This window comes from Megalobrama amblycephala, linkage group LG1 (assembly GCF_018812025.1).
Source record: "Megalobrama amblycephala isolate DHTTF-2021 linkage group LG1, ASM1881202v1, whole genome shotgun sequence".
NCBI lineage: Eukaryota > Metazoa > Chordata > Actinopteri > Cypriniformes > Xenocyprididae > Megalobrama > Megalobrama amblycephala.
Window position 1 is genome coordinate 43,363,765 of NC_063044.1, and position 14,559 is coordinate 43,378,323.

General features: G+C 34.4%; 1 protein-coding gene across 1 annotated transcript; it reads left to right on the forward strand.

Moving 5' to 3' along the window:
* The first annotated feature begins 6,687 nt into the window (after positions 1–6,687).
* Positions 6,688–13,942, forward strand: LOC125267672 (stonustoxin subunit beta-like). Its single transcript, XM_048189570.1, has 3 exons — positions 6,688–6,797; positions 8,555–8,741; positions 13,544–13,942. Exons 1-3 carry the CDS (start codon positions 6,688–6,690, stop codon positions 13,940–13,942), a joined length of 696 nt encoding a protein of 231 aa, XP_048045527.1.
* The last annotated feature ends 617 nt before the right edge of the window (positions 13,943–14,559 follow it).

Genomic DNA, 14,559 nt, shown 5'->3' on the forward strand with positions numbered 1-14,559 from the left:
TTGCTAACTCTGGTGTTTTGTTTTAGGTGAAATTGTTTTTTTAACAGAGATTTTCATGCTCAAACAAAAACAACCATTAAATGTTTAATTTTTATTCTAACACTGGGCTGAATTTTTATTGTAAGTTGGGCTGACACACACAAACGTGCAAAATCAAATACATGCATATGATGATTCATATTACATTTAATGTAATATCATTTACATGCAGTCCGTGATCATATATTACACTCATTAACATTTTCTGTACATTTTCTTACTGACATGCACACATTCACAGAAGATAAAATGACAATGCACATTCTGAAAAACAACAAAACATCAAGTGTAATATAATATAAAATATGAGGTAGCCTATCAGCAAGTTAAAAGGAAAGCACAGGCTTTTAGTTTTGCTTGAATTAATATGTGACCCGATCTGGCGAAATGAGTCGGAAGTCGCAACGTTCTATTTTAAGATATGGGCCGATAATGTGGAAAAACAATGAAAAAAACGATTTTTTTTTAAGCTAATTTCAAAGAACAGACTTTCAAAAATAATCTCCCAAAGTTTCGTAGTCCAGATAATTGAGTAAAGGTATTTAAATGGCTATTAAATTTGACATGGTTTTACTAAATTGCTGGAAATGAACTTCTCAACTCCTCTCGTCGTCGGCGCTCCCATTTGCGTGTCTCTCTTTAAAAGCCAATAAAAATTGAATCCATATAGGTAGCACAAAAATTCTTTTTGCATACAAAACCAGAGATTTTAAACTTTCATATAAAGCCTCCAACATGCTTCTGTTGCGTTGTTTTCACCCTCTAATGAGTCTGAGTAATATGCATTTACAACAAAAATAGCACAGTCGCTAACTGAATACAAGTATGTATATTTCACGTGCTCATAACTTCATCAAAAATGCACAGTTCATAAAAAATGGCACATCAATATTTAAAGCAGATTTTCTCAGGTTTTCAATTGGAAAAAGAGGGCAGACGACCATAATTCAAATGGGTCTATCTTTAAAACCATTCAGGGTATGACTTTGACTAGGATATCATTTTAAAGCTTATTGTCTCATCTTTTCTCAATTTTGAAATTTGGGTCACTGTGACTCATTTTGCTGGATCAGGTCACATATAGACTTGTGTAACGAGATAAATAGTTGAGGGATCTTTAACCCCTTAACACGACGGTCTTCTTCTACTACTACTTGTTACTGGCTGCTCACTCCTTAGGAGTATTACCGCCACCTAGTGTTCAAGGTGAAGTGCTGGCATAGCCGGAAGCGCTAAACTTAGTTTACAAGCAGGTGAACGCGCGCGCTGTATGTAAAAACCATTATTTGTAAATATGTCGGCAGATTTTGACGTAGATGAAGACTTGAATTTTTTTAACCAACCTTACTTATTCGAACCTGAATACACAGACATTGAAATGCAAGAGATGGAAGAGGCTGCCGCTGCAACACAACCACAGTCTCAAGCTTCCGAAAGACGGAGAACATTGGAGAGCTGGTGGTGTAAATGTAATCAGTGCCAGGCGATGCCAACTGAACAAGAGAGCATGTGCTGCATCGATTGGGATATTGTCATGCCACAGCTTGAAAGTTTGGATAACGCAGACAATGGGACAAGTGTATTTCGCTGTATAACCGAGGATCCCGGTTTTCATACAGCGCGCGCGTTCACCTGCTTGTAAACAAAGTTTAGCGCTTCCGGCTGAAGAGAAACAGATGAATAAAGAGAAACAGAACAGAAACATCATAGCTTTGGGATTAATAGAGCATTGGATAGTTTCGATATACCTGTCTAGATCCTCTCTGAATAAAAAAAAGAGTGTCACATTTCACGCCTGTCCCGGACTCCGTTTCCCATAATCCTCCCTGTTCCACACCTGAACTCACTTCCTCGTTATCTCTCCCGCTCTCCCCGGATTCCCTGCACCAGGGGCCTGTACCATGAAGCTCGATTAGCTGGCTAGCCAGGTAAGTTTCAGATTAGTTTGCGCCAATCCTGGGTTTTAGGTACCATGAAAGTAACTTGACTTTTAGCGGTGTTCATCGCCATGGTAACTTACGCTCTACGGCTAACCTGCTCCGGGGCAGGTTATGTTCTGGGTTAGAGATCTGAAACTGAAATTGGACCAATTGGACCCAACACAACACAAAGACACTCCCCCAGTTTCTCTTCCTCCAAATTAAAGGGCACTATAGTAAAAACAAAATTTTAACAATGAAATTGTCTGGTTTTAATGAATTATTTTATGATTTATATGTGATTTGTATAATTATATGATCTGTTTAGTTTAACAGTTGTTATTAAGCATTTAGTTTCAGTGAATATTAATATATATAATCATGTAATATAAATAAGGTGTAAATATTAAGTATGACTACATGTGAACTTGTATGTTTGAGTCTCTATCGCTATATTATCAGCTATATAAACTAACTTCACAATTTTCACTTGTACTGAGAAAGATCATTTCTTTTATTTGTCCTCTTTCACAGACAAGTATTTTCCATTAGTGTAAATGCATTTAAAACCCATGACCTTGGCATTGCTAGTGCCATGCTCTAACCACTGTAGTCGAACAATCCAAAGAAAACATCTTTAAAACATAAAGAAAAGTCACTTATAAAATATGATTGGATAAACATTAACACATCTGACCAAAATTTCTCTGTGTGGGTACATTGCCAAAACAAGTGAATGAAATCTTCCTCAGCAGAGTGACAGAAAGAACAATTCACTTCAATATCTTACTTATATTTCTTAAGAAAGGCTTTGGTCAGGTAACATTTATGAATTAATTTTAATTTAATATTAATACAGATATTATTACTACTTAATGTTTTAGAAATCAACCAATAATCAATTCTTGATCGCCTTGAATGGTCTTTGTTACTCCAGGTGTACATTTCTCTCCAGATGTCAGCTAAGTCAAATTTAGCCATAAATGCTACAATATTTAAGTTTGGGGAAACTGCTTTCCTTGGAGGGTACCTATCTAGCATGTTATTCATTGTTATGTTAAAGTCACCTCCTAAAATCTGGAAGGCAGTAGGATATTTACCTAATGCATAAGTTTTTGATCTAGCGTGTTAAAGAAGTTTTCTGCAACAGAGTTGTATCCATAGATGTTGACAATAATTAAAATAAAATGATTAATGACAATTCTCATTAGTAAGAAGTGTCCTGAAGGTTCAATACTGGTTTCCAGAATATTACCATTACAATTATACCTCATTATCTCCACTCCAGCAGAATGTTCTGACCCATGTGATAACCAAATTTCATTGCCCCACTGTGACCTCCAAAAGTGACTTTCCTGAAAAAAACAGAAATCTACTTTGTGCCTCTTAGAAAACAGAAATAAAGCCTTCCATTTGACATTGTTTTTTAAACCCCTGGCATTTAAAGAAGATAGACATAAAAGACATAAAAAGAAAACAAGAGTATATAATACCTAATGAACAAGGTACAGAGCACTTTATTCTCTACAAAGAATCAATTTATTTTCAATACAGATTTATTTCCTCACAAAGTTAAGCTGTTTAATTTATGCTTTCTGAGCCAAACCTATTGGCCTATAGATATATCTTAGTATATTAGTATATCATCAGTGCCTGTCAATCGACGCAGGTGTTACATATGGAAAAATATGAATGCAGGATTTGTTGTGACCAACCAAAAGAATAAGGAATAGGATAAATCAATTTAATTAAAACATAAAAATGTAAATGAATAAATCATTTTTAAAATGGGCAAATGACATTTAAAATAGTTGTGGAATACTTGTTCTATGTTAAATGTTTGATTATTCATGTTAAATGTAAAAACATTAAATAAAATAGAACAATAAATTAATAAATAGTAGGCATATAATAAAAATAAACAGACATATGAGACTGTTTATTGATATCTTTAAAACATAGTTTAATAAAGCCAGCATTTTTAAAAACAATTTGACAGTTGTTGTTTTGTTTTTTTTTATCCATTTGAAATATAGTTAAAATATGCTATTATAAACTTGTAGGGGCAACAAATCAACTTCCGACTCTCTCCCACGCCTCTCAGAGTAAATATGGGCTGTCATTAGACAGTAAAAAAGACCGGCTATATGGTAATTTAAGCAGTAATGTTTTGTTACGCATTTAGGAGAGTATTGCAAGAAGCTACTTACATTAATCTTACTTTCAAAAAAAATAAATAAATACAATCATGATTTTTACATGAAAAATTATGTTATAATTTATAATGTTATAATGTATCAGCTTGTTGTCATCAGTGGTATAATTAATTCGATTCAAATTTATTTGGTTTATCATGATTAATTTGTGTTCATTATAAACACATATGAACAATTAGATTAAATTATTATTGAATTATTAATTATTATTTAACTATCTTGAAAGTATCCAAGCAGCGTTTCGCGCTCAGATGTGACAGCGGAATTAATACCTAAATGTGATTACAGAATATATTTAAATTATCCATCAAATTGACATTTTCTGCTTGCAGTCTTGCGAGTTAACAATAATGCCTGACCAGTAAATTACTTGGTGAACAAAGAAAAATTGGCATTAGCCAATTGCATTAGTTAATGCCTAAAAATGGAATTTAGTTTCATTAATTTTAAAATTCATCACGTCCTATTGCGTCTTTGATTTTGAAATAAGCTGATGATCAATAAAATACAACTCATATTTGTCGGTGACGTGAACTCCATGAAATCTGCATATAGTGCGGGAATTGAAGATCGGATCTAAATCCGTTTTGCGGAGACACATTTATGTGGCCAAGTGTAAATGTGTAACGGTGTGTAAAATTGTTAAAGGGTTAGTTCACCCAAAAATGAAAATTCTGTCATTTATTACTCACCCTCATGCCGTGACCTTCGTTCATCTTCGGAACACAAATTAAGATATTTTAGTTGAAATCCGATGGCTCCATGAGGCCTACATAGGGAGTAATGTCGTCTTGATCTGTCAAGATCCATAAAGGTACTAAAAACACATCTGAATCAGTTCATGTGAGTACAGTGGTTTAATATTAATATTATAAAGCGACGAGAATACTTTTGGTGCAGCAAAAAAAACAAAATAACGACTTATTTAGTGATGACCGATTGGCCAAAACACTGCTTCAGGAAGCATCGGAGCACAGTGAATCTGTGAGTCGAATCTGCAGTTCGGAGCGCCAAAGTCACGTGATTTCAGCCATTTGGCGGGTTTGAACCGCGATCCGATTCATGATTCGATACACTGATTCATAATGATCCGATGCTTCCGGAAGCAGTTTTTTGAAATCGGCCATCACTAAATAAGTCGTTATTTTGTTTTTTTGCCGCACCAAAAGTATTCTCGTCGCTTTATAATATTAATATTAAACCACTGTACGCACATGAACTGATTTAAATATGTTTTTAGTACCTTTATGGATCTTGACAGATGAAGTGACATTACTCCCTATGTAGGCCTCATGGAGCCATCGGATTTCAACTAAAATATCTTAATTTGTGTTCCGAAGATGAACGAAGGTCACGGAACTAACCCTTTAACAATTTTACACACCGTTACACATTTACACTTGGCCACATAAATTTAGATCCGATCTTCAATTCCCGCACTATATGCAGATTTCATGGAGTTCACGTCACCGACAAATATGAGTTGTATTTTATTGATCATCAGCTTATTTCAAAATCAAAGACACCAAAAATATTCTCGTCGCTTTATAATATTAATATTAAACCACTGTACTCACATGAACTGAATTAGATGTGTTTTTAGTACCTTTATGGATCTTGACAGATGAAGTGACATTACTCCCTATGAAGGCCTCACTGAGCCATCGGATTTCAACTAAAATATCTTAATTTGTGTTCCGAAGATGAATGAAGGTCTTACAGGTGTGGAACGACATGAGGGTGAGTAATAAATGACAGAATTTTCATTTTTGGGTGAACTAACCCTTTAAATTAATGCATAAATGGGGACAGCGCCATCTGTCTGCTCCATTGACACCATTATTTTATTCAGACTGATGGTGGAACACGCACGTAAACAATAGGCGGGATTTATCACACAAACCATAGTGCGATGGAGGCATTGCCTCCTCGTTTACATTTTAAAAGTTTTAAACATATTCATATGTGGTTCAGACAATGTGTGCATACTCTGATTATCTTCACTGTAATAAAATAAAATATAAAACACAACCCTGTCACTTTTTGTTAAATGTCAGTTTCAATGATGAACAACGCCTGGATCTTACAACAAAAATGTCAAATTTTCAAATATGCGCTATCAATAAACCACAAATTTGAGCTTTTAACAGGTACATTCTTGCTTGAAAAACTCTTAAAACTAGCATGACATAAAAACTGTTTAAATTAAGCAGGTTTTCTCCTGTACTATTGACGTTTAGTGCGAGATGCATTCTGGGATACCTAACTGTCTCAAGTCTCGATGCATCCTGGATAAAAGGGGCGGATCAAGAACACATCCGGGGATTTTAACTGTACTTAAATACGAACTTTAAATTGGAACAGTTGGGCAGCGCCTTATGATTTAAGTGATGTTTTATTAAATAATGTTTTATATAAATAGTAAATTAATTACTTGCAGTAAATTTACAGCATTTAACAGTAAAAAGGTTTGTTCCTGAGAAAAACGGTCTCGTACTGTAAAAAAACAGCACATGGGGGCTGAGCATCTTCAACGAGCCTCATTCAAACTCCTGCAGAAAGCGCTGCGGTTAACCGACGGAATCTCTTCGTCTGTGTCTGCTAAAGAAGGAAACTGCTCAAGGTAAGATTATTTCTTTGTTGATCTTTTATTATGTTGCACTCAATTTGTTAAATCGCCTTTTTCGTGGCTCGTGAGATATTTTTGGCATTTTAGAACTTATGTTACATCACAGCTGAGAAATGTCACAGTGCTTATTAATAGCAAAATTGTTTTATTGATAAAGTTTCAGTGTATGTTTAAGTCTATGTGTGTGTGCGTTTGTATGTGATAAAGAGAGAGAGAATGAGAGTATGCATTCCACAGACAATAAAACAGAGAAAAGGTTTTTCATTTTTATCTTCTTGTTTGTTTGTTCTGCCAAAAACACACTTTTGTATTCTCCAAAAAGCTTACGCTGTATGTCCTAAGCCTCCCCTATTCTACTTACGGAAAAAATTTAACCGGCGCTGCGTTCGTTCCGTAAGTTAAATAGGGAAGGCGTATGACATACAGCGTAAGCTTTTTGGAGAATACGAAAGTGCGCTTTTGGAAATTAATTATGTCTTAGTTTAATGATTTTAATCGATCAGGATTAGTTATAACATATGCTTGAATGTGGGATGTGATGCCATATGAGATTAACATGCTGTATATTTTTAAAACGTATTAAACTCACAACAATATTATGTATCTCACGACTTTATATCCCCCATTAAAGAATATATTGGGAGTTAATTTTTTTAATGAATAAATTATATAAATAATGTTCGTCGTAAGTAATAGGCTACAATCGGTGAAATTGCTGAATGAGCTGCGTAGCCTTTACTGTAAGATGGCTGGTAATATAACTCCACCTGCCGGTAAATTCGAGCAACGGTCTGAGCGGCCGTACAAGCTACAAACACGTAGAAAATAATTTCTTTGTAGATTATACAACAGCAACTTGGAAAACAGACAAAACAGAAAAGGTAAGAAGTGATAATTGAGAAAAGAGCATATCAATCTAATAGCTGTAGACGCATAGCATTGCCATTTAAGTGAAATTATTGAACATAAATATACAAGCTTGATAAAAATGATCATTCTAGAAGAAAATTTCAGATGGCACTTAGAGGCTTTTGCTCTTCATGTATTAATCATGTTGACAGGCCCTATAAAACAAATATTACATATTAATCTTGTAAATTTCCTGCACTTGTTATAGACGTCCAAATGACGTCCAAAAAATTACCCAGTTTAAAGGTCAAATGTTGAACGTTAAGATGACGTCCAAGTTGGGTCATGGTTGGACGTCCAAATAGTGGACCTAGTTTGGACGTCGAATAGATGTTCAGAAATGGTCATGGACCGACGGACCTAATATAGATATGATCTGCACGTCTATCCGACGTCCAATTTAGTGGGCGTGCATGCTGGAAGACCTGCTAATAGAGCATTACAATAGTCCGGTCTGGATAGACCAAGAGCTTGGATAATGAGTTGTGTAGCTTGCTCCGATAGGAAGGGCCTGATCCTCCTAATGTTGAATAAGGCAAATCTGCAGTTCTAGCAATGTGGTCTGTGAAGTTCAACTGATCAATAATCACAACTCCAAGGTTCCTGGCTGTCCTGGACAGAATTATGGTTAATGAACCTATAATGGAGAAGTTGTGATGAAGTGTTGGGTTGGCACTGACCACAAGCAGCTCTGTCTTTGCGAGGTTGAGATGAAGGTGGTGGTTCTTAATCCAGCAAGAAATGTAAGTCTGAAATGTCTGTACCTTCAACACTCCATTTTGTATATATTCATTTCTCAGGCTACCATTCAGAATTGTCTCTGCATCAGAAATTTTCCACAGATCGATGGAGAACATCATTGAAGAATGTGAAGGAGTAAGAGCATACATTGATGACATCATTTGGGGATCTTCGCTTCAGGAGCATAATAACAGACTGACCAAAGTGCTGCAGAAAATCAAATCCAGTGAAACTAAACAAAAACAGATGTCAGTTTCGTCAAGAGATACAGCCAGACAGATTGAAACTGTAACAAATTGCTTTAAATATAGCAGTGAGGAAATGTGAATGTTTTTTTTTGTTGTTGTTTATAAGTTGTATTAACTGTTATTGTTGTATTAACTATACTACCATTAGAGCCGACAGAGTTAAGGAAAAGTCATGCAAGTCGGTTGGAGGTAGTTTCTGCACCTTTGTTGACAATAAATGGGCAAAGGACTTTTGAATCAGGGAGAAGATTTGTACCTCGGATTTACTAGGGTGACAGATATAGACAGTAAACTGAGTTTTGTGGAAAAAATGTATGCAATGTCTATTCCTAATACGGAGAATCGGTAGGTTTGAAGTAAGTCAAAACATATTGGAGATTGCCTATTGGTAGAGAGTGTGCTGACCTATAATTTAACCTCATGGTATGGGCATCTTAACTGTAAGCAGAATAATAATCTGGCAAGAGTTACTAATATTACATTGGCAGACCACAGGTTAAGTTGGTGAGGTTTACACCTCAAGATGTGTTGGAAAAGTGAAGTGTATATTAAAAGACCCAACTCATCCTCTGTTTTATTGCCCTCTGGAAGATGATTTTTAAAATTGATTGTGATATTGTGATTTATTGATTTATAAAATGTATTGTGTTCCTGCTGCAATAGGATTTATTAATCAAAAAGCATGTGATTCAGTATGATGGTTGTTATGTGTCTTGTAGTAGGTGTCTGTATGTGTATTTGGTTTTCACTGGTGTGGTCAAAGACAAATTTCCAACTTGGTTGACAATAAAGATGTATTGTATTGGAAGAAAGCCACTAGATGGCACTGTGTTAAAGTGTTATGTGTGGAGTACAATATAAATAATATAATTATAATATAAATAATATAAATGTATTCATATAAAAAGAAGAAAACACATGTTTAAGTAAGAAATAAAAGACAGACATGTTGTGTCTGCACTGAAGACTTTTTATTAACATTACCAAACAAAACACAGTATGTGTGTGGCTGTCAATAAAACTGAAGTCAGAATAGTTTTATCATATATTTAAAAGTTTTACGACATTCTTTACACATTATTTATAGTGTTTTTTTACAATACAAATGCTTACAAAACCATATTAAAGAAAAACTCTTACATTTTGTAGATTCTTCTACTAGAATTTGAGTTGTTTTCTCACCAGATCACATGATTCTTTTCCATTAATATGATAAACATATAAGTCATTTACATAGATATAATAGTGTAACATTTTTATGAGAGAAAATCACCTCAAAATCAAAAGAAAGCCATGACATGCATTTACAAAAATAAAGCATTTTAGGATCAGGATGTTTCCCATTATTCACATTTGTTGATACATGATTATTAAAGCTTTCCAAAATAAATATGGAAGTTGTAAAATTAGTTTTGTTATGAAATATTTATTTTATTCTGAACCTCATATTTCAATGTATTATTTCACTGAGGAGTGAATGGATAAACCAAAAACAATATTATAAATCAGCATCTAACATCTATAATAGCAATCATTTTCATTTATTACACACAAAACATAAAATACAGCTGCACAAAGCTTACAGCTGTAAGTCACTTCCAGATATTGACAGCTGACATGGATCAGAGTTTGAAGCACTTAGTTGACAAGAAGTCTTCGCAATGCACCTTATAAAGTAAAAACAAAAGGAAACAAAGATTATTATTTATTATTGCCAACATTGCTTGTATATTCTTGATATCAAAAATTCGCATTTTACTAGTAGCAATGTAATTATTGATATCAAAAATTACGATTTTTACTAGTAAGAATTGTATTTATGATATGGAATTTCAACTAGTAAGAAATCAGTTCTTGATATCAACAACTGAATTTGAATGGCAGCCTATGGTGACATTTCACTAGTGAAAATACAATTACAGATATCAAGAATTCTAGTTTTTACTAGTGGAAATTCAAATGTTGATATCAAGAATTAATATTGTTACTAGTGGAAATGTAATTCCTGATATCAACAATTGAATTGTTATTGTTGATATCAAGAATTCATATCCTGAGATGTGAATAAAAGTCAAAACGGCTTGCCATAGCGTGGGACTATAATGATAAGATACGCCACTAATCACAGACATAATAGACAAACTCATCAGATGAGTAAAATAATGGCTGTACTTGAAATGTAGACTTAAATAAAATGTTCTTTTTGGTGGAATATAGCTTATTTGTAATATACGATCTGACATGTACAAGATTTTTTTTTTTGTCCTTTAAATGCCTTTATAATGATCATGTTAATCTAGAATCAGAGCATAATTTACAATGCATAGGCCTAAATTCATCCACTTTTTCCAGAAAGACATAAAATCATGTGGCCAGTGTACTGGATGAAGAACATGTAAATAAACCACTTCGACAAATTATGTTTGAAATGATTATTATTGACTCTGACATCAACATCATTGTGTAGACCTGTTTTACAGTCTATAAATGTTTTATCCTATAGTTCCTATGTATTTTAATAGTCTGAATCATAAAATGAACACGTGACAAGTGCTGAATGCGTCCGTCACTGGCTTAGCAAGTCAGAATCTCGTAATTAATGTAAATCCGTCAGTGCTGGCGTGAACACACCTTGATCCCACCAATGTGATCATAAAGGATTAATCCTGCATCAGCAGCACTATGAAACAACACAAAAACTTTCAGATTGAACAACTTATCATTTGACCATTACTCAACTAAAAAGTCAAAAATAAATGAAGAAACATCACAGAAATCAAATTTGCAGAAAGAGCTGCTTATGGTGATTTCTCCTGGTGAGTTCAAGTCTGACTGGATTTTTTTGCTGTTGCGCCCAGGGAGCAATTGGAGGTTAGGTCAAGGGCACCTCAGTCATTTCCTGCTGGTATTGACAATTGAACCCACAACGTTTGGGTTACCAGTCTGACACCTTTAACCATTAGGTCACAACTGCCCCAATTTAGGCCTATTTATTAGGCAGTATTACGTTTTAATGGAAATTACTATGAAAACTGCCAAACTCGCGCTTTTGGGGCTATATGTCTTTTTATTTAATGAAGAAAATGCGGAAGTGTAAAATGAATGAAGGTCAATGTTACAAGAAGGACATGTCTGATCCAATTTGCTTGCATGTTTTGAGATTATGCTGGCTGGTTTTGAGAAAAGACTGAACAAGTCTCTATTAACTAACCACTCTGGATCTATTTGAAAGTTAAGACATTGAGACACACTTACATTTACAGAGACACTGTAATAATGGGCTTTAACGCCATGAATTTCACCCTTTTTTACATTGTAAGTATCAGTAAACAAAATGCTGCAAAGAAAATTAACGAAATAAGAACCAAATCTTTTGTACACCTTCCCAGAAATTATAATATTTATGTCTATAAAGAAAGTCCTATAGGAATCTTATCTGGTTCCAAAATATGATTCATTTTCTTGGAATCCTTTAGTTTTTTTTTTTTTTTTTTTTTTTTGACAAGGGCTGAATATTTGGAGAACGTTCTTATAACAAAAAACTGTTAGCTGATAGCCATACATGGTCAATGCATATTACAGTATATTGAAAAACATGTTTAGCAGTATATTCCTATATATTTTTGTTTGCGTAAGGACCGTCAGATTTTCATTTGACTCTATGTGAAACTGAAAGTGTCCGACTTCACAACCTTCTTCATCACCGAGGATACAGCACTTCAGCAACGCCGCAAATATCGACGGATCGTTTGCAAACAGCAATTAAACGCTTGCAGAAATCAAAGACTTGGAACGCGCTGTTTTTGTTTTCTCAGGTGAGTTTACCTCTGACTGAATCAGCTGTGAGTTCACAATTATGATGATATGACCACCATGTTAGAGCCGCATTTCAGCTCTGCGCTGTTCAACGTTCTTATAATGGAGCGGGACATGGAATGTTCTGAACAATTACATCTTCCTCGAACTCTTTTAAATAATTCTAAAGAATACGCAGGATCCAGGCAACGGGAACTGTGGTGTCCAATAACTGCATTGGAACTACTTGAAAAAAGTTCTGTTTTTCAACAGGTTTTTAATTTCCAAGAATTTTCATATGTTGAATGTGTTTTTTGACCTTGAGGGATACTAATATTTCAAAAGCAGATCACGTGGATGCGACCTCTCTCTTTATATTCAGAAAAACATAAGAAACCCGATAAGTGAGTAACTATAGCCTACACAACAGCTTAATGCTGAGTATATAAAATAGCGGACGAGGCACTTTATTTACATAGTGACGTAACCTTTTTACTTTAGGTTTAGTAGATGTCAAGTGTTGAGCATAAAATGGCTCACAGGTAAGGTGATTAACAACTATGAACATTGACATGCTAAAAACCATACAGAGTCAAATACAGGCAATGACGTTTCGGTTGTTAGCCTTATAGCTAACGACTAAAGTCACCAAGTGTCATCCCACTTTAAAATGTTAATCTAATTAATTAGTTTTGTAATTAAAATGTTAATTTTTTAATTAATATATGTAGGGCTCCACTTAGGACAAGATAAGAGCGAGGGCATGAGTGAAGTACAGCCTTATACTGATGCACTATGTTTTATACATCTTAAGAGATATGGTGGACATTCATAGGCCTATTAAATTTGCATTATTTTCCTATGTTTTTACATCATGAAAATCTGTAAGACTTTAGTTATATTTGGGACATATATGACATATAGGATTGAAAATACATAAATATTATGCAATTTGTATATGCGGTTTTGCAGCATATATGTCCCTTATAATATTCTGTTGGAACATATAAGAATCACATATGTTTTTAACAAAACTTTTCCATATAGGTGTGTAGAGAGAGTATGACTGGACGCTGTTACTGGGAGGTGGAGTGGAGTGGAGATGGGAGATCAGGAGTGGGTATATCAGTGACAAATAAGAGCATCAACAGGAAGGGAAATAGTAATGAGAGTGTATCCGGGTGTAACGATCAGTCCTGGAAATTGTTCTGCTCTCCAGACTATTGCTCATTCTGGCACAATAACATTGAGACTAAACTCCCTGTAGTGTCCAGCAGTAGAATAGGAGTGTATGTGGATCACAGCGCAGGGATTTTGTCCTTCTACAGCGTCTCAGACACAATGAGCCTCATCCACAGAGTCCAGACCACATTCACTCAGCCGCTCTATGCTGTGTTTGGATTTGATATGCACTCAAGGATGAAACTGTGTTGTCTAACCAGTTAAATTTTACTGATTATTTTGTCATATCAAGTTTTGAATAAGTACGAGTAAGATTTCATGGGTCTTATTTCAATAAATAAGAACTTCTACACAGTGAATGTAATAAAATAAAGGTAACACTTATTAGGGTCTTTTAACCAGTTGCTTATTATCATGCACATTACTAGAATATTGTCTGTTTATTAGTACTTACTTAAGCATCATATGCATGTCTTATTCTGCATGACCTTATTCTACAGTCTTAATCGTACCCAAAACCTAAACTTAACAACTACCTTACTAACTATTATTAAGCAGTAATTTAGGAGTTTATTAGTTGACTTATTCCCTCAATTAATAGTTTATATGTGTTCCCTATACTACAGTGTTACCAAAATAAAATTTCTGATCAGATGAATATAATAATTAGTGTAGCATAATGAATGTTGAGTTTGATGTAGGCTATCTCTTGTTTGACTGTCAACAAATCTCTCAACAAGATATTTTCAATAAATACAGTGGCAAGAATTGTTTTCTTGTGAAGTTTGTTGTCTGATCTTGATTTAGTCAAGCACAATATGACCAAACTAATAACAGAAAATGTTACTTTTCATATTTTTATTAAATGTATTGAGTATTGC